This window comes from Euleptes europaea, chromosome 4, assembly GCF_029931775.1.
Source record: "Euleptes europaea isolate rEulEur1 chromosome 4, rEulEur1.hap1, whole genome shotgun sequence".
Lineage (NCBI taxonomy): Eukaryota > Metazoa > Chordata > Lepidosauria > Squamata > Sphaerodactylidae > Euleptes > Euleptes europaea.
This window is the reverse complement of record NC_079315.1, coordinates 56,060,837-56,082,435: the sequence shown is the minus strand read 5'-3', so window position 1 is coordinate 56,082,435 and position 21,599 is coordinate 56,060,837. Positions and strand designations below refer to the sequence as shown.

At 41.7% G+C, this 21,599-nt stretch overlaps 1 protein-coding gene across 5 annotated transcripts in view; it reads right to left on the bottom strand.

Annotated features, from left to right (window-relative positions):
• Nucleotides 1–21,599, bottom strand: part of NTRK2 (neurotrophic receptor tyrosine kinase 2) — a 190,021-nt gene that overhangs the window by 152,676 nt on the left and 15,746 nt on the right. For 3 of the 5 annotated variants that reach the window (XM_056847989.1, XM_056847991.1, XM_056847990.1), the window contains exons 2-5: nt 16,215–16,289; nt 15,482–15,553; nt 9,441–9,509; nt 2,690–2,847 (exon numbers count right to left, since the gene is read on the bottom strand). In XM_056847989.1, coding sequence (XP_056703967.1) covers nt 2,690–2,807 — 118 coding nt within the window. In that variant the 5' untranslated portion in view covers nt 2,808–2,847; nt 9,441–9,509; nt 15,482–15,553; nt 16,215–16,289. Of the gene's footprint in view, nt 1–2,689; nt 2,848–9,440; nt 9,510–15,481; nt 15,554–16,214; nt 16,290–21,599 lie in introns of those variants that run through there. The other 2 variants (XM_056847988.1, XM_056847987.1) reach the window with 1 other exon arrangement.

Genomic DNA, 21,599 nt, shown 5'->3' with positions numbered 1-21,599 from the left:
TCTGGCAAGATCATTTTCCTTTTCTATTGAAGCTATCATGCTTTGCAACAGATTGCAAGAGCAGAATCACAGAATACATACCTGGGCTAAGTTCCAAAACCTGTACAAACCAGCTATGTTTAGGGTCAAGCTAGACATGACACCATCCATGGTTACAATACGTGGACACTGCTGCCAAATTAAAGTGATTTAAAATGCATCAAGTGTGATAGGCTGAGGTGCTCTTGTTCCCCCCATGCCTTTTCAAGTGCTGAAACAACTGTGTATGTGTGTGTGTGGGGGGGGGGGTTGTGGCCACCCCCAAGACTTACAAGCAAGGACAGGGGAGGTTGGGCAGGTGCAGTTGCAGGGATCCTCCCATGCAGCAGCTCTGCGCCTTCTCTTGCCTCTGTAGCTCACAGTGGTGACAGCTGTCAGGCCAAGGACTCTGCCAACACGGCCAGTCATGACACTGAGGGTGGAGCTCCAGAGCCCTACAACATCACAGCTAACAGCAGTTAAGGGGAGTGGGTGGGCAACCAGCAAGGAGCACAAGCCAGAACAGAGAGCATGAACACTTCCATTTTGCCTCTCTCAGAAACTGCTCCCCCTCACAAGAGGTTGGAGGCTTCCACTGGGCAGGCATGTCCTTTTGCACTCCCTGCATAAAGGGCTAACAGGGAGTCCAAGAAAAAGCTCCATAAGTCTGTGGAAAAAGTCAAGAAGAGAAGACAAGGACGTTGGATGACTTTCCCTCCCTGAGCTGCTGAGGTGGGGGAAAACAAATTTTAAGACAGAAATCAATAAACAAATTACAGACGACACATCCAACTGCACTGCGCTGAACAAAGAGGTTGAAGCATCAATGTACAGTGGGATACACACAGAAATATGTAATGGAAAAGATACAAGGGTACCCCTCAAAAGGAAGAATCAAGACCTAAAGCTCACTTAAAAGTTTCTACCAGATGAGTAAAATCAATGGGATGGGCCCTGTCTTGTGGGGTGCTTAGGGTTCCATTTTGTCATCTATGGTCTTCAATATTAATGTAACACCCCATACACATGGTTAACTAGGTAAGGCAGAATAAACTGAAGCTGAATCCAGACTAAGACAGAGGTAATGCTGGTTGAGAAGGCTGCTGCTTGGGAAAGGTTGGATGCACTGGCAATGGAAGGGGTGAGGTTAGTTTTTCGAGAGCAGGTTAAGAACTTGGGGGTACTCATGGACCCAGCCTTACTATTTGAAAAGTAGGCTGGTGCAGTGGCCAAAAGTGTCTTTTTACCAGCTGCATCTGGTTGACCAGCTCTCGTTTCCTAGACCAAATGGACCTGGCCATGCTTATCCATGCTTTTGTAATCTTTTGTTTGGACTACTGTAACACACATTATTTTGCATTCCCCTTGAAGATAATTTAGAAATTACAGGTGGTTCAGAAGGCGACAGCCCAGCTGTTGTTGGCTGACCATCAGAAAAACATCTTGCCTATCTTAAAATAGCTTCATTGGCTAACAGTTTATTTCAAAGTTCATTTCAAGGAGATGGTTATGATCTTTAAAGCCCTTCACAGCCTTGGACTCAAATATATAAAGGCCTGTCTTTCCCCTGTACTGATGTAAATAATATACAATTTACAGCATGCCACCTTCTGAATGTTTCCTCATGAAAAGTGGCCCCTGCCTGGCATCAACAAGGGCTTATGCTTTAGGGTGGCTGTTCCCACTTTATGGGACAGGCTCTATGAGGAGATGGGGGACCATTCTGGGAAACCTTTAAGAGGCATTGTAAGGCTATTTTATTCACCAGAGCTTTTAATGCAGTGTAAGTTGCAGGCGCCAGTCAGGGACACTGATGGGGGGCCTTCTCACCGGCATAAAGGCCCACACTGGCGTTCCGGGGGGGGGGGGTGTTCCAGCGTCCTGGGGGGAGGAATTCCCAGGGTGGGGTGGGGGTAGGAGCTGGTGTAAGGCAGCCTCCTGTCCCCTTTTGCCCTGGGTATGCCAGTGGCGAGAAGAGTGATGCTGCACTGTAAGAACTAGATGATGAACTTTCCACCTCTACAATATAATCTACAAACAGGACAAAGTATTTACTACATTGTGCACATAAGTACACAAATCACTGGTTTATTTGCTCAGGCAAATAATCATTTTATTCATACAGGCAGGTCGAATTTATTGACTAAATATTGAAAGAGGACTATCAATCTTCAAGATAAAAAGTACATTTTGAACAAAAAGTTGTAGAATGGAAGCAATTTTGAGGTTTACTCAACCACTCAACCTGAAATTATCTTTTTCAGTTTAACAAATATGCATACAATAACAGAAGAAAAGGGTATGAACAGCTGCCATTGTGCTCATAGTAGAAAATAAAAGATACAGCACAGAAAAAGCAGTATCTTTCACTCAAATTGTATCAACATTCTCAAGTTATATCAACATTTCACTAAGCAAAATATAAATTTTACTTAGTAAGACAATCTGAAAATTCTTTTTGACAAGTACTTTATTAAAATAAATTATTTTGTAATATATTAAACTGATGTCTGCATTTATGGTGTATCTCTTCCTTTTCCATTATTTCTGAAATAAATAAATAAGGGCCAGTTCTTTGAAATAAAAAACAGGTGACACCAATGGGTTGTAACCCAAATATTTGAGAACTTCAAACATTTATGCCAATTATTCTACATTAAAAGTAAATTACCACAGTTTGGGACTGGCTTCTCCATCAGAGACACCCTCTGGTTGTAGTCATTCACACAGTAAAAATCCCGACTTTCTGTTTTTGGCATCTTGATCTCTTGGAATATCTTGATCCACATTATGTCACAGGAACATTTGAATGGATTGCCTTCCAAAATCCTACAACATTTGATAAATGATAAGAAATCTTTTTAAAAAAATAGTATAAGAAGTCACTAAAAACACTTATTTCTCTACACAGCTGTTCACAAGTCAAGCACTTTAATACAGGTGTCAAGATTAAAGGCATTTTAGTTGATTGATCAAATTCGGTTTGCTCAATGAATTGATTAAACAATTACATTCTCAGGTATTTGCATATGACTAAAGTGAATAAAAATATTTCTGAAGAAAAATATGTACAGTTTTTAGATTAGGTGTACATATTGCAGCAAGTACCATCAGAGGAAACATTATTTTCTTTGTGAGTGTCTGTCACCCACAGTTTTCAAAAGTCCTTATACAGAAAATAATTAACAATTTTAAATAAAATCTGCTGCCCAGTTAAGCAAGGACACCCTTTAGTAAATCAAAGAGTTTTAAATGATCGATGTAACCAGCTCATCAACTAAATATTGCAACTCTATGGCCAAATGTTGACCTGAAGAAAACAGATGCAACTTCAGTGAATATATCTGAATTCTGTCAGCATTCTGACATCTGTTACATTTTTACCCTAGTCTTCCTGCAAGGAGCGCTGGACAATGAACATGGTTCTTTGCCCCTCCATTCTGTGCATATGCCAAGCAAAATGCAGCCTCAAGAGAAACTCAATTCTATTCAATGCTATTTTTCTGAATTCAGAATGTCAACAGTGTATGATCTACAGCATATCCTTTGGTTAGAATGGATTTTAAACGTTTTCTATCTTCTGGGATTGTTAGCTCCCCCTTATGGTCAAGCTTCACAGAAAATGAGCTTCAAGCAATAGGTACAAACACTTTGAAAATAAATCTACTGTGAATCTCTAGAAACTGAAACAGAGTTTACCTAATATCAAATGTTAACAAAAACCATACCAAACTGGCCAGTATATCCTAAGTGCAGAAGCCCATCCACATGCAAGCTATTAGATACTAATTAAAATTTTCATGAAAGCCACAGCCTGATATAAATCCGAAATGCAGGCCTCAAACACAGCAGAGTGTAGATGTCTGAAACATTACCTGAGCACTGCTCATAAAAGCATACTATGTTTCATGCTGCCAATTTCTTGGTATACGATTTGATCCACTAAGATATTTCATTAACAGAACGAACAAGTTACAACTAATTATGACCTATAAAAGTTACATTTGATTTTACCACAATGCTCAAAGCAATCTCTGAAGAGTATTCATGCAAGTTCAGATACTTACAAAACTTTCAGCTTTAACGGGACTCCAATCAAAATAAATATCCAGCTCAACCTGACTATTCTAAAGGTTTTGCAAATTCTCACAAACACTTCTGCACACAAAAACCTACTGTCACATATTTGGGTAAAAGGAAAGGTGGAAGAAATTATGGATTTCACTATGCTGCCCTTTCTGCATCTCATGGAATTCTAAATTCTACTCTTCGGTATTTACAAAATGAAACTAGAATGATCAATACTTGCACTCTACTCTGTTGTTTTTTTCTTTAAAAAGTGAGGGGGGAACCCCATCAGTAGTATAACATACATTCAACAATGTTTAGCACTTGTAGAAGTGAAACCAAAACTGGATAGATCTGTAAAGAAAAAGAAACTGAAATGCGATGGTAGGTTGCCTGGTATTTTTACTAATATGACGAACCAATGGGAAATGTTTGATATCTGGAGACTTATAAATGGAGGAAAAAAGGGTTATACATATTTTTCACACAGACACCTTACCTATTCGAGAATAGATATGATATGGCTTTCTAAAACCTTAATGAATATTTCAGAAAGTCCGGAGATATTACCAAGGGTATTATCGGATCATAATGCCATTATGATAAAAATTAAGACACATGCTATACATTTTGACATTCTTCAAACTATGTACTATTAGGAGCCACAACCTGTTTGTACTCTCATAAATTTGCCAACCACTGCTTCAAGCAACACATTTTAAGTGCAACCTCAGATAAGCAACGGGGCTGCATTTGCGGCTGGGGGGGATTTCAGAGTGAGACAAGGGGTGTGGGGTTCTTACCCAATTCCCCAGCAGCAAGTTGGCAACGGGGGTAATCAGCACTGGCTCCAAAGGAGAGTTGGAAGGGGGAGGTTTTCACTGGGGTCTGCTCCCAGAGGAGTTAAGTGGCTACCGCCAGAGAATGGGCCTCTCAGCCTGTGCTGGCTTCAGCAGTGGGTGGAAGAACGCCGGTCTACAGAGGCGGGGGGGGGCAGCGTTTTCTATGGTGGCAGCAGTAAGTGGCATTCCTTTCGGTGGTTGCAGCAAATTTCTGCAGCGAGAGGCGTTCCCTTCCTCAGCAACCTTCTGCAGTTGCAGGTGCTGCCCCTTTGGGCAGCAGAGGGGATCTTCTGTAGTGGACAGCTTTCCCGCTGAAGTGGTATGGTTGCCCAAAGCTTTCAATGCTAGGGGAGCGAAAATCACTAAACCCAGCTGAACTGAAATCAAGTTTGCATAGGCCGAAACGGGATCACCTCAATGTGGAGCACCAGCCTCACTGCCTCCAGAGATGAAATCACTGCCCTTTCCCCTCACCTTGCAAGCCTTCTCCCCCCTTTTTTTCTTTATTTGAGCCAGAATTCCCAGCTTCCTAGAGTCGGGAAGGTTCCTTGAACGGGGAAGGAGGCAATTGGAGCTGACAATGTTCTCCCCCTTTCCATGCCGAGCCGGATTCCTCAGCACAGGTGCCGGTCACAGCATTTGGTTTCAGCGTGAACTGCACTTCACAACGTGACTGGGAGTGCAGGGGAGCACCACCATAGCCGCCTCTCTCTGCCTCTGGGAAGCTTCCCTTTTTGGGAGGTGTGCTCTCAGGAGGTACAGCCTGGCAATCGAGCCAGCCCGCAGCAGCGCTCAAAGTTCACAACAAGCTCCCCCCTTTAAGAGCAGCATCCGCTGGGTGGGCAGCAGGACCCTGACATCCCCATTTAACTTTTTTAAAAGGAGAACAACCAGGCATTAAGGAATTCATTTAATTGCCCCCCTCCATAGCACTTCCTAATTGAGAAGGAAGCGTCTGCTAGGCAGGGAGGAAGTTCCAGACATTTCTGTTAAATGTAAAAAAGGGAGGATCTGGCAACAGGGATTCATTTATCAACCCCCCTTTGGCATTCCACCATGCCCACCAAGAAGGCTGCAGAGAGTGCCAAGCACCTGGTGGCGCCCAAAAAGGGAACTGCCAGGACCAAGAACACACCTGCCTCCAGAGATCCCCAGCTGCTGCACCTTCCCCAGGGTGCGCCCAAGTCCTCAGTTCTGAGGCAGCTGGCCTGGGGTCCCTTAATCCAAACCCCCAGGAAGTGGCAGTTGTCAGTCCAGGCCTGAAGACCCCCAGTCAAGCAAACACCTGCAGCAGCAGCAGGTCAGATCACCTGGCTGAGAAGGTGAAGCAACTGGGAACTCTTGGGTCAATGCGGGAACCTCGGCCTGGCCCCTTACCCCCCCATGGGGTGGACACGCATTGGCCTTAAAGCCACCTTCAGCTGGCAGGCACAGGGCCCTTTCTCCCAGCAGGTCCAATAGTCCCAAAGAGGTACACAGGCGTGCCCCAGCCAATAAGAAGAGTGACCAGTGACAGAGGCCGAAGAGGGCATCCCAGATCAGGAAGACAACAGACAGCAGCAGGTCTTTGGGTGAATCTTCCTTGGATAAGGAGTCCGCGCATGCAGCCGGGGAATATTGGGACACAGCAGCACACACGCCTGGTCTCCCTACATGGACTCTCTGCAGGAGGGGGCAGGGTGGATCCACCCTAGAAGTGCTCTGGGGCACCTTCACAACCTCTTTGCCCTCAGCCACCTTTGGTGACCATGAGGACCTCCCCCTGGCATCCACCTCACCCATAAGGTGAGGGAACGTATCCTCAATGGACTCTATGTGGATATTTTTTCCTTAAACCAGAGGCTGAGGACAGCAGGCACGGCCTGCATCTGGAAAAGAAATACAGGAAGCAGGGAACAACGGACCACACTTTCTACAACTGGCTGGGAGGATACAATGTATTTATGGGGATCATGCAAGCAGCTTACCCTGATTGAGGCTGGCACTTGTCAAACCATCTCAGTAACGTCCTCACAGCACAGGCATTGGTGGGCAATACTACAGCCATTGACTATGATGAGGCATTTTGTAAACAGGCTTCACACAGTCAGATGATTAGCTGTGTCTATTGATGGTGGGACTCCACATTAACAGCAGACTAGACTCCACCAGGGCTTCAAAAGGAGGATCATGACACGAGGTTGCCCAGTAGGTTTGCTGTGAGTCCAACAAAGGAAAATGCCAGCAACCCCATTTTAAATTTGAGCACAACTGCAACAGTTGTTTTGGCCCTCACCCCAAGCCTTCATGCCCCCACAGCACTAGGAATCTGTAGCCCTTCTGGAGAGGCTGACCCTCTTCTGTGGCCTCTACCAAAAAGGAGGGAAGGTCGGAGGCTTCTTCCACCATGACGTCTGGTGCCATGAAATAAACCACGACCCAAGCGGTGCCCGGCCTGGGGTTAGCTTCTATTCCTTTCCACCATCCAGCCCTGGCTTGCACATAATCCCAACTGCACTGCCGCCTGCTACCTCTTGGAGGGTTTCTGCTATAGGTTTCGCATCCCATTCACTGGCCCCTGGATCACCATACAGTCAGGCAACTTAAATTCGGCATGTGACATGCCTGGGAACATGGCTACCAAGGTCATGAAGGAATGTGCAGCTGGGCAGGTGGCAGGTCCTTACAGCTCCCCTCCCATCCCCAATCTAAGGGTCTCCCCATTAGGGGTCACCCCCAAGAAGGCCCCAGGGGAATTCAAGTTCATTCCCCACTTGTCAGACCCCAAAGGTTCTTTTGTCAACAAGATCATCCCCCCAGGAATACTGCTCAGTATACTATACGTCCTTTGATCAGACGGTCAAAGTTGTTTGTTCTTGTGGTCCCGGGGCCCTCATGGCCAAATGCCAAATGCCATTTTACCCAATAAAGTGTCTGTGGTCTATCCTCCCTGCACCCTTGCTCCCTCCCTTGTCCCTGGGGCCGCAAGTATAACGTTTGTCCAAGAGACAGAATTGGTTGCAACTAAGTATCAAATGTGACAAACAGGATCACACCCTGACAAATAGACACACTGTCCAAATTATATTCACAAATTACACTAATAGAAATTCTGTATGATCCTCAAAATACAAGCAGAGATTTTCGCATACACTCCAGGTACATCAATCAAAACACGCAAGAGAAAAAAACAGGCAAACAGCCAGTGGCAAACCATTTGCAAGATTGGCTTAAAAACAATATACAAGTAAATGTGCCCAGAACATTTTAAACTTCAGCTGACAAGTACAGAGAAAAAGTATGTCCATAAGTACTCGGACCCTTACGATTTGTGAGATTTTCACAGCTAGTGAGGAAGCTTTTGCACTTGTATCATAACCACTAAAATTGAAGATGGACCCAGGCCTAATCCAAGAGGACGGAATAAGGGACTAAAACAATCACTTGACAGTTGCCTATTAACAGTCAAAGTACTTCCGTAGCACTTAATTTCGTCCCAGCAGGAAAGTGGATATAAAGATGAAAGTACAGATCAAGCTCCTGTCAGTTTCTCCTCACTCCAGATCAACATTACATTTGTATATACGTTGGTTAGAGATTTTATGCGCATTTTAACAAGAATATAGCAAATCTGTAACACTTCCATGAAATTCCTTTAAATTGTATATCTCAGTTTTTCCTCCAATATTTAATGGGCTATTTGTATACAAGGTTTCCTCTGCCTTCAGTATACCAACAGTCTGGGAGCGGGTGTGGCATGTACAGCACAAGGTACATATATTCAACTCCCTTTTCTCACCCAAGCTCAGTGCTCACTGTATTTTTTTTCTCACCTCTTACTTCTGTAACATTTTCTTGTTTAAGGCTGTTTTTCAATAAATATATTCATCCTTATTTTTGTAGTGAATTTCCATTACCCCCTAGTCTTTACTTCATTACATCGGCTTATTGTTATATCATCCAAATACCTCATAACCAACACATTTAATCTCCCTGAAAATCAGTTACAATTTCTTAAATTAAATCAAATTATCAAAAACTCAGTTGTACTGAGTTATGGGTGCTTTGTTAAACACAGCTGCCACAAGGAAGCCACTTAACTCACTCCACCTATTGCTTGCCAACACGCCTGAAGAAAATGTCCTATATTTTTAACAGAGGCTTAATGCGATGTTATTTACATCCACTCCATGTAAAGCTTCAATTGTCCACTTCTACCTATTCAGCCTCTATTAAAGGAACAGGATATGTTTCTGCAGGCCAGGTGGCAACCGTGGTAGTAAGCCACTGTTGATAGCCATTGTTCCTCACAGGTTGTCTCTTCACTGCCACCAGTATTCCTGCAGATAGTATGCAGCAGCATGCAGACACGATATCTGGGGGAGGCTGTAAAGATATGCAGTAGCGTGAAGCAAAATTTACCTTTTAAGACATAAAACTTTAACTGTTTTCTCTTGCTAATCAATCACAATTCCTGAAAATTAATAATTGTAACAACCACCTGCCTTCCCTTTTAAAAAAACTTTTACTTACAGATCAGTCAAATTCAGGTGACGGAAAGACTTTCTAGACAAACTTGAGAGCTTGTTTCTTGAGAAGTTACTATAAAGAAGCAAAAAATTATTATTAAATACAATGTTTTGAAATTAAAAAGGAACTTTCACTTGGTCCTCAGGAAAGTTCCTGGTTTTCTTTCAGTCTTTTGAAATGTGATGACCTACGGGAGTGACACAAATTGTCCTCTATTTGAAGACCAGATTAAACAGATTAAACAATGTGAACCTTATAGCAGGTCAATTCATGTATGGAGGAAAAACAGTGAATTAAATAGTATTCCAAGGAAGTTCTCAGATGTTGACTACATGGCTCAGTTTATTCATAAACAAAATACACATTTCTCATAGCTTCTTTGATCCTCCATTAAAGTCAGTCCTTACCTATACCCCGACCATACGCCAAACATTTTTATCTTAAGTCATTTGGATATCCTTTTAAAAACTGCAGTGCAATATGCACCCACATGAAAGATCATAGAAAAAACTGCAAAATGTGATCATTAGACTTTCACATCAATTAAGAATTTATTGCTTCATAATGCAATTAATTTTAATGTCTTCTGCCACACTGAAGATCGGAGGCATTCTTATTCTAGATTCTGTTCACATTATGGGAGGCACACCTTCACTAAAGCAGAGGTAAAGTGGGCAAAATTAAAGATGTGTGGAGCAGAAACTTGTTCTTTTTTCCCCAGTGGGACTGTCCACCCATATTTGGAAACAGTGCAAGACTACGGGACCTGCTTTTCTGTGTTCCCTCAGAAGTTTACTTATGTTTAAACTAGCTTTTCTCTTAATAATGAAAAAAGCAGATTACACCATGGCCCATGACTAAACTGCTTCACTGCCCTATTGTTCTATCTGAATTTGTGTTAATAGCATAAAGGCAGTAAAACTTCAGCCTTTTAAAATATAAGGTGTATGTTTAAAAATAAAGCCTATCAAACTCAGCCCAATAAAATCAATGACTTTCTTTCAGTAATCTCGTATAGAACACTAGGCCGTTGTTGGGAAACCATCTTCAGGCATTCAAGGTTTCATAAAATATGCAGTAAAATCAACAACTGATCTTATTTACTTATGTAACTGAATACATTTTATAATATATATGTGAGTAAGCATGTGTATCTACATTGTTCTCTGAGTGCACAATAAATTTGCTAAAATGAGTATCTAAAAACTGACGTTATGTACAGCCCATTCCTGACCTGGGAGGGCGAAAGTTGTTAGGAGGTGCAGAAGGGCCTGTGCTGGCACCCACATTGCTGGCGCCGGTGCCTGAGCCACTTGCGCCGCTGCAACCAGCATGGACACCGGCCTCCCAGCGCTGCCATGGCAACGTGGCCCCGGGATACTGGATTTGGCCTCCTGCAGGTATCCTAACAGCACACATCTGTGTGCCATCATCACAGGGTGTGTTCTGGGGGTGGAGTCGCCTTTAGGCAGCTTCCTAACCCCCCTTCAGGCCAGGAACACCCCCTTGGCCCCTACTTGCATTTGCTATGGAGCAGTTCCACGGGGCTTGCAAGTAAGGGCAGCTTCCCGGCTTAAGTGGGGAAAGGCTGAATCCTCCTTTGGTGGCGGCACGGCTGCACCACCTCCAGCCACCAGCACAGCCTCTCAGGAATGGGCTGCCAGTCTGATTGTTTTCCACTTCGTCAAGGAAATTTTTAAAGTCTGAAGGTTAAAAAGGAACATCTACATTATACTTTTAAAAAGAAAAAACCTGTGTAGGGCAAGTTCACACATACATTTTTTCTCAAAAGTTTCAGAATATTCACAGGGACAGGACTGTATGGAGAAAGTTAACATGAACTAGCACAATTTGGGTACTAGTACTGGAACTCAAAATAGCCTTCATATGCATTCTTCAAACCACTTAATCAGCATGTTTCTGTTCAGCAGGACTACTCCACAGTGGGGGTCTTAGGACTTTAACCTCATCAAAGAAATTATCTCAGCAGTTCATCTCATTTTTCCATCTGTTATATTTATGTAATGCAGAGATTCTCAGATATAACAAGATCCACGAATCAAGAATACTTCGAGATGTCCCAAATTTAACAGAGGCATATCTTTCTCACTTTGGTAATGGAGTACAGTTGTTCTGAAAATTCCAGGTTGATCACAGGGAAAACTATGTGGGACATAAAAATTTCCTAAATACCTTGGTCTAGTCCCTGGATCACACCATCAACCAACTAAACAGATGAAAGCAGTTAACACTTTCTGATGCGACTTTCCACATTTCCCTAAAGATATCCCCACACACTTTTGACTTTATGTGCTGCTCCATTACAATTACAATTTACTTCAATTCAAAAATGCAGCTTAAGTTAACAGTACGTTGTATATGAATTTGTATTGCTACAAAACAGAAAAGAAAATTACTTGTACCTATGTGGCCCTCAGATTGCAAGACCTGAGCAAGGCTGTTAACAATAGGACCTTTTAGAAGTCATTAATTCATAGGGTTGCCATAAGCTGGAAGCGACTTGACAGCACTAAACACACACATGCCCTGACCTGGATAGCCCAGGCTAGCCCAATCTCATCAGATCTCAGAAGCTAAACAGGGTTGACCCTGGTTAATATTTGGATGGGAAACCACCAAAGAACACCTCTGAATGCCTCTTGCCTTGAAAACCCCACAGGATTGTCATTAAGTCAGCTGCAACTTGATGGCAAAACACACACACATATTATTATTATTATTACTGTTAAAAAGTATAAAGATCTAATTTACAATTTAGCCTTGAAGAAAAAGCTGCTTCTTTACCCCCCACCTTCCTTGACTTACCGTTAAATAACTTCATTCCAAGTTCATGCATTAAATAAACTAATAAAACATAGGGCAGGTCAAATTAAAGGTGCCTAGTTAGATATATATAGCATTAAATGCAATAATAACTCAAAGTAGTAACTATGTGAATCCATATGAAGAAATCAAAAACTGGGCACTCAAAGTATAAACTTTTAATACTCAGATAAGAATTGTTTGGAGGTGGCGTTAGGAGCAACAATGGCATATATCTTACCAAACACAGAATTTTCCTGTGTTCAGTTCTGTTCTTACAGTTTCTTCAACTCACAGAAAGGTCACTCTCAGGGTCAAGGGACCCACATGAAGGAACAGGTTGGGGAGGGCTGTAATGAAGAAGGACAAGGGGGTGAAATCGCTCCTCCTCTTTATGCAAGCTCAGCTCCACTGAGTCAATTTCATCACCTTGTACATCCTCACTCCAACCCACCAACCTGCATGGCTGTTTCTCCACACAGATCCCAGGAATGTTCATAGAATAACAGAGTTGGAAAGGGCCATACAAGCCATCTAGTCCAACCCTCCTCCCCCTCCCCCCGCTCAATGCAATATCAACCTAAAGCATCCTGACAAGCGTCCGTCCAGCTGCTACTTGAAGACTGCCAATGAGGAGAACTCACCACCTCCCTTAGGCAGCCAACTCCACTGCTGAACTACTCTCACCATAAAAAATGTACTTTCCAGGAGAACGTTCTTTCCAGGAGTTGGAAATTTTTTATCACAGTGTGTTGACCCCTCTGATGCTAAGCATAGGATGAAGATCTCCATCTTTTTCAGGACAGTGAAGTATCAACAGTAGAATCCTAGGCCACTTGGGGAGTTGATCTCTAGCAGAAGAGTAAAGCCAGGTGGGGTGCACCTAAATATGCTACAGGAAGGAAGCCAAGCAAACTCTACTGCATATCCTAGCTGATGATGATAAGGGCTCTACAGTCAGTTCCTAAGGACACCTGATTGTCAGAAGTGGCAGGTAGGAGACTATCCAACAGCACAGACAACTGATGTCCATGTTCACATGACAAAACTCGCTCTGAACAGTAAGGAGGACATCAACAAGAGACTGGTCTAAACTGATCCTCATACTCACAAGACTCAGGCTGACAATATTAGCTCCAGGAGTCTGATGATGGATGCCTGGAAGAGACAGAGTATCACTGCAGGACAGGGATCTAGCTCAAGAATATGTAAATGGCAGGAGATTGGGGTGCAGTGGTTAGAGAATATCCTTTATGGAGTCTTCTAACTGGTTTCAGAAAAAGATCCCAAGACCTATGAGTGGGATGCATGGTGAAAGAATTGTGTCATCACATGGGATTCTTGGGATCAAGATGATATCCTTAATAATGTTTAAGATAATTCCTGGTGGTCTTTGGACTGGGGCTTCCAAATCATACAGGGAAACATATACTCCAGAGGATGGGACAGACAGTGCAGAAGTGGATCTCCATTTGTCTACCTTACATAGATGTTTCCTCTTATGTTTTTTCTTCCTTAGTTCAGATGGCGATCAGGCCCAACATTTCAGCCTTCACAGATTTGCTAAATAAATCCAGCGTGGTGTAGTGGTTAAGAGCGGTGGAGTCTGATCTGGAGAACCGGGTTTGATTCCCCACTCCTCCACATGAGCGGCGGAGGCTAATCTGGTGAACTTAATTTGTTTCCCCACTCCTACACAAGAAGCCAGATGGGTGTCCTTGGGCTAGTCACACTATCTCAGCCCCACCTACCTCACAGGGTGTCTGTTGTAGGGAGGGGAAGGCAAGGTGATTGTAAGCCAGTTTGAGTCTCCCTTAAATGGTAGAGAAAGTCGGCATATAAAAACCAACTCCTCTTCTTCTACTATTGACTCAGTGCTGAATAATGTGGTATCGATGGTGCCAGTATCAGAAGACAATTTAGTGGCACTACTACCAATTTATCAACCATTGCCTCAGAGGCTGAGTGGACACCCAAAGGGTGGGTAAGGGCCTGGTGGATCCTAAGGCACAGGAGACACCAGTCGTGGCCATCAATCAATGACACCTTTCCTCCGCACTGCTGACACCACAGTCCCCAGGGAACCACAAAGGATAGGATTAAGTGAGGACAGAAAAGAAGACTGGATAGAGAGGATAGAAAAGATAAGAAAAAATGGAAAGAAAGAAAAGGAAGAAAAAAACGACTAAGTATTTATTTTGAGAAGGAGAAACTAGTCATAGAAAAGGAGTCTCCAAAGACCGCGTTCCCAAATATTGCTATGGATGAAACCAACAAAAGAGAACTGACTGAGAAAGACAACACCATGCTCTCAGGAATGTGCTGTTAAGACTATGCCTCTCATAGGAAAGGATTTTCAGACCCAAAAGCCAGTTCTAGAAGTTTGTTAATCAACACCCTATGCTGGCAAACAGCCTATAAGTGTAATACACAAAGTCTGCAAAGAATACAGAGCTTTCCCTTGATTTAATACTTACAGTATGAAGAGATTTGTAAGGTTATATAGGCAAAATTTCATGGACACAAATTAATTTCCATGATAACTGACCTGCCATCTTCCATGCAAACTTTAGGGTCTCTTCATATATTATGTGGCAGTAAACATGTTCGCTGTAATGCGTATATATGAGCAGGAAGTGATGGACACATGCACTTGTGTAACATATCAACCAATTCAACTAAAAATAAACATAAGTTGTCAATTCCTGAATTAGCAACCACTGGCCAAGACTGGTTGTATATCAGAACAAACATTCAGGTATGCATACTGTATATCTACATTTCATTGCTTTTCTTGAAATGTAAATTTGAATATGCATTCAAATGTACATTTCCATCAACATTCTGTCACAATCAGCTTTCATATTCCTTTTAATGTACAACTAGAATGTCACATATACATTAGAATTCTGCATGTATTATAAAAATGTAATATGTGAAGCAGTAATCAGTAAATCATGCCACTTAATAATTCCCCCCCGCAAGATTCCAAGTATGAAAACCACTGCTGTAAACTTTTTAGCCTTTAGATTGTCTAAAACTCTAAACAGTCCAAAAATAGTAAGTAAGTAATATTTAAAAATAATTTTCCAACATGTAACAGAGCAATTCTTTAAATTTTCTATTTGTTTACCAAAGACCCATTCCTACACACTTATTCAAGGGGATTAACTATGATAAAACCTTGGCAGTTCTTAAGTCGTAAAGTAAGTTTCACTTACATGTACTGCAAGTTGGTATTTTTCAGGAAAGCTTGACGTGAGACAAACTTCAAACCCGAATCCACCACAGTTCTGTGAAAATATGAAAGTTAGAAATGTCATGGGGATGAGAAATGGTATTGTATAGCCCCATCTTGTCAGATCTCGGAAGCTAAGCAGGGTCAGTACTTGGATGAGAGACCATCAAGGAAGACTATGCAGAAGCAGGCAATGGCAAATTACCTCTGCTTAATCACTTGCCTTGAAAACCCATGGAGTTGCCATACGTTGGCTGTGACTTAACAACATTTTACACAAACACACACACACACTCCCAGAACTGTCAAGTATTCTATCAACTTCAGTTCATTTTATCCATTTTAAATGTTAAAATATAGCTTGAGGGGTTTCATTATAAGAAGTCTACATTGTGAACTGTTGGTTCAGGAATTACAGCATATCCATCAGCATTGTGGCTATTAAACACTGTTACTCTAATTCCATTATGCATGAAAGAACTTCAGTGAGCAAATGTGTTTTTGCCTGTAAGAGAAAAATTCTTCCACTTGTTTCAACAGAGAGGGCAGATACACAACATACATCCTTTTGCATGTGCAGAGATATTCCCTCTACTGAAATGTATGAGGACAACAATCCATACAAAACTTGCACAGGATGGCAAGATACATGCATTATTGGATAAAGATTTGTAATTAACAACAACTTCACATACATACTTAAACCATATACTCACAGATTTTTTAAGCCTACATAAAGGCCAACATCTTGTTCATTGATGCTTTCTAGCTTCCGCTGGTTTGCAATATAACTATTTCAAAAGGGAAGAAAAAACAAAGAGAGAATGTCAAGGTTACTCTGTTATTGTATCCATTCCTTCTAATTCAAATTTTAAAAAGCCATTCACGGATTGGATTCTACCATGAATGAGCAGAAGTACACACTAGTGGATTTTCTGCATTCCCCCTTCCTCCAGCAGCCCTCTGGGAACCCTGAAAAACCTCTGCTAAGATAAACAAAATACCATGCAACATGACAAAGTGCTGCAAAAAAGGGTAGGGGAGAATCAGGCGAAATTCCCCTACCCACCCACGTTCCAAGGCTTGTTAAAAAAATATTTGGTCAATGGACAGATCAAATACTGTCAAATAAGAATCAAGGTATTTTTTAATCTATTAGGACAACAAAGTATTTCAGTCATCATGTGTGTTTCATATACATGCTAATTACAAATTCAAATTTGTTAACTGTTATTGTGATATAATTAACTACAAAAACCAGGAATTAATTATTATAATTGAGAACAATGTTAATATTTTTAAAAACAGTGAACAATTCACTGACCATTTCTTCTCTTTGGCTCCTATCCTGGAATACAGGGTCAGCCTATATTTTTAATTTTTTTTTAAGTGTAGTAGAAATAAAGGCAAGTAATAGCAGCTATTTAAAAAACAGTTTTTAAAGGCAATTGTTGCAAATTAACGATATAATAAAGACATTAAAATATAGACATCAAGTTAGACTATGGTATTCTTTGCTTCATGGAACACATGTCTGACCGCAGTCAACTAATAGTTGGTCCAACAGAAATTAGGAGAAAAGTGGCCAAATTTAACTTTAAAGTGATAAATTACTGAAAACAATTACTGAAAATAACTGAGAAATAAAGTCAACTGGTGGGAGATAGCAAAAATTTTACTTTACAAAACTGATCTACACAAAAAAGTATTGCCTGCATGCTTGTTTTAATCCAGAGGAACTTTCTAGGCATCAAACTTTCTCCTCACACCTCTAATCCAGGAGATTTACTGCAAAGAGGTCTGCCGTCACTTACTGGCCTCTGACTCCCATGTTCCCCACCCCAACACACTTAAAATTAAATTGCAATGGTAGCTTCCCAAACAGTCTAAATGTAAGCCACTGTTGGTGTACGTATGCAGACTTGACACATGCTATGCAAGTATCAGATGCATCATATAACAGCGACAACACAGCAGGACATAAACAGAAAAGCAATATAAAAATAAATATAAAATAGAAATTACAACAAAGGTTTATGCACAAGTTCCCTCCTGAGGGCCATCAAAGGCAAACTCATCTAAACCTTTAGTGCTCATTAAGGGCCAGTGCAAAACGAATGAAACAACAGTATGGATTATTAGAATAAAACCCTTGTTGCTCATCAGTTCACATTACTGAGAGTCTCTACTCGGGTTGGAAAAAGGATCTCACACTGAATATTTAAGACTGTTTACAAAACCAGGTCATTTCTGATGATAAATCAGAATTTTAATTGAAATTTTTTAATCTCTGTGTCTGCCGTATTAAAAGGCCCATCCTCTTTTTAAAATTAAAATATATAAGAGATTAAAGAAAAGCAAATAAGCATAAAACAATATTAAGGCCACAAACCAACATAAGACATACTGAATAACGTTACGCTATTCTGAAAAGCTAAATTTATTCAGATATGAATTATACTGCTGTTTTTAGAAATTAATCCAGGGCAACCAACTTGATACAAAGCCTTCCCTTTCTTTATTGAGCAGTTCCACAAATTTCTGTTACTCTCAACACATCTTCAATACTCCATACTTTCTACACAGGGTTTTTAATGGAGGAATCCGCAGAAGAATGCTAAACAGTCCCCATGTCTTTCATTCTGAATATGTTTCAACACTGAATTTATCCCTTAATTATCTACAACGTCTAAGCAAATTAAGAGTTCAGAACAAAATACAGGAGAGAAGCATTTGGTTTCTGCACTGGTCTCCACTAGCTTTTTTACTCCCTTATTTTAGCTTCTTTGGGTACAACATACCAAATGCCTGTTTCTGTTTTGCATTGGGGTCCGTGAGAACTGAGACAGACTTTGGCTCCTTCTCCATCATGCAGTGCTAGAGCCCAGGTTAGGAACGGTGAGAGAGAAGAGAGGCAGAAAGGTCACCTTCCCTCCACCCACAAGCTGCTTGATGCCGGACACTCTCCGCCACTCATCTTGACAAACATTTAGCCAGCCGAGTAATAAAACTGGAAAAGTTGTTTATTCATTATGTGATCTATTTGCAATAACATCAATCAGCTAGCAAAATGGGGAAAGAGTAGATGCCTGATGTACTATGAATGTGAAAGAGGCAATAGAAAACTGTGAAAATATAGCAGGAAGCATTTAAGAACAATGCATAAATCTCAGCACAAACTCAAAGAAGAATGTGCATGCTGCAAAAGTTGACAGGCCACGTTTGGGCACTACCATCCCACACATCTTCTCTGTAATAATCCTTCTGTAAGAAGAGGAGAGGAAAAACAGCCAATGGTATTGCTAGGGCTCAAGGACAGTAAATGGGGAAGGAAAGAGCAACATCCTCCTACAAAAGAACTTAGTTTTTTTTAGTGATATAAAAAATCCTAACAACAGAACAAAATACTTCAGATATATGTTACTATAGCCCTAAGAAACCACAGCTTTATGGCTAAAAGTAAAACCTCTGAATGGGTCCATCTTTTCATCCATTCTGTTTAATATTTACATGTAGCCTTTAAGAGATATCATCCAAAGCATATATGTGTGGGGGTAATCAAAATGCTGATGACACCCTACTCAGTATATCTCTAATGAAGTCTCCAGAAACAAGAGTCTCTGTCCTAAATTGAGAGCCAGCATGGTGTAGTGGTTAAGAGCAGCGGACTCTGATCTGGAGAACTGGGTTTGATTCCCCACTCCTCCACAGGAAGTCTGCTGGCTGATTTTGAGCCAGTCACAGTTCTCTCAGAACTCTCTCAGCCCAGCTACCTCACATGGTGCCTGTTGTGAGGAGAGAAAGTGAATGTGATTGTAAGCTGCTTTGAGACTCCTTGAGGTATAGAAAAGCGGGGTATAAAAAACTACTTTTCCCCCTTCTAACCTGGATATAGAGTTCAAATGGATGGGGGTGAACAAGCTGAAATGAAATCCAAAGCAAAAATGATGTTAGTTGAATAAGGATGACTGGTACAAAATGCAGCTGCTTGTTTATTGACTGATGCTGGATGCTGTGAGCACATAACACCTGTGTTTAAACAACTACATCATATGGCTTTTTGCTCTGGATTGAATTCAAGGTTATTATCAAGCTATTCTAACCTACGACTAAAATAGCTAAAGAACTGCCACTTCTGATATGAATGCCTATACCAGCTTAGATTACCCAACATTCTTTGCCACTGATTCCCTTCATTGTCCACCATCTTGTCCAGATAGCATCCACTAAGATTTAGCCTCTCTCCTGTGCAACACCCACTCTTTGAAGTAGTTTGCCTGAGGTCATATGGCTGGTCTCACCTTTGTTGTCCTTCAGGAGGAACCACAAAACATTTGTTTTTCAAGGAGTGCTGATCAACTTTGGTGGGTACTGGTTCTGTGGTTTATTGATAGTGATTGCATTTAGTCGTTTATTTGGTGGGGAGGGGTGTGCACCAGGTTTGAAAGATCTGGAAATTTTCAGAAAAGCCGAATCTCCATACCAGTATGGGGTGGTTCGGCTTTTTTCAGATAATCAATTTTTTTCGAGTCTATTAAACCCAAACCCAAACAGTTCCAGCTGCCTCCGAACTCCAGGTAAGTCTTGGAGGTGGCAGGAGGTGCAGAGCTGAATGCTCGGCTTGGCCAAGCCCAGCCGTCAGTTTTGCACCATCTGCCACCTTCGCAAACATGTGGAGTTCACAGGCAGCAGCACAAAGATGAACACCGGGGTTGGCTCGGCAGAGCCCAGCGTTCAGCTCTACACCGCCTGCTGCCCCCAAGACCCATGTGGAGTTCAGGGGCAGCAGGCGGAGCAGACCTGAATGCTCAGCTTGGCCAAGCCCAGCGTTCAACTCTGTGCCGTCTGCTGCCTCCGAAAACACGTGGACTTTGGAGGTGGCAGCACAGACCTGAACACTGGGCTCGGCTTGGCGGGGCTCAGCGTTCAGGTCTGCACCATCTGCTGCCTCCAAGGCCCAGCCAGCCAGCAGGCGAGGAGGGGAGGAGGGAGGGGGAGAGAGGATTCCTCCCCAGTTTTTTTTTAAATGGCGGTGGGGCCAAAGAAGCCCAAATAATGCTGAATAAGAACTCTGAAAAATACCAGTAAAGTATTTTTCGGGGGGAAGGGGTGTCAGTTCAGCTTTGCCAAATGCACGCTCCTATTGGTGGGTACTAGTTCTGTGGTTTAGTGATAGTGATTGCATTTCTGAAAGCAATGTGGTTTCTGTGGGTATTCTATTTAAGTACAATTTGTGGACTGGTTTTTATTTTTAATATATTTTTGTTTGGCTTTTTAATGTAATTATTTGAGAAGTTTTTAAGCTGCATTGAACTCTTTGGGATTGGTGGGATACAAATTATTTTAAATAAAGAAACTATAGTTCCAGTAATCAATGACTATAAAACCAGTCCTTAATGAGCCTTAATAAGGCTGCAAATAATCAGGAGATTTACAGCACAACCCTAAACAGCAATCTAAACACAGCCCTTTCTGTATATTTCAGTGAATTTAGAAGGGTGTAACTCTGTTTCAGAATACACTGTAACATTCTGGACCATACTATCTAAAACCATTTGGGAGCAAAGAACCATTCTGGTTTCATAACAAGATTGAAATATGTTGCCCAGTCTCTTTTACTCCGAACTCTTTGGATCAAAAAGGAATTTGACATTTATTGGCTAGATTATATGTGTGTCCAGTAAATTCAAGGATGGATGGGATTTTATTCAAGCTCATGTTGGGAGCCAAGAAATATTTTTATTCCAAAGGTAGATTGGCAAGTTACCATTCAGAGTTGAATTTGCTCCTCACCACAGCCAGGCTCACTTGTCTGACTAACAGAGCAGTCCCAGTAGAGTTACACCCTTCTAAGCCCATTAATATCAATAGATTTAGAAAGGTGTAACTCTTCTTAGGACTACACTATAAAACAATGCTATCTTCTATCTGTAGGAACAATTGGTATGAGCGTACTTTCTTTGCTTCACCTGTGCCACACTATGGTCCAGATCTTAGGGTAGAAAGGCAGGATAGAAATTTAGTAAAATAAACAAATAAATAAAGTGGGTTAAATGTGCAGTTCTGAAATGTATGGTCTCATCATGTCCACCCCTGCCTCA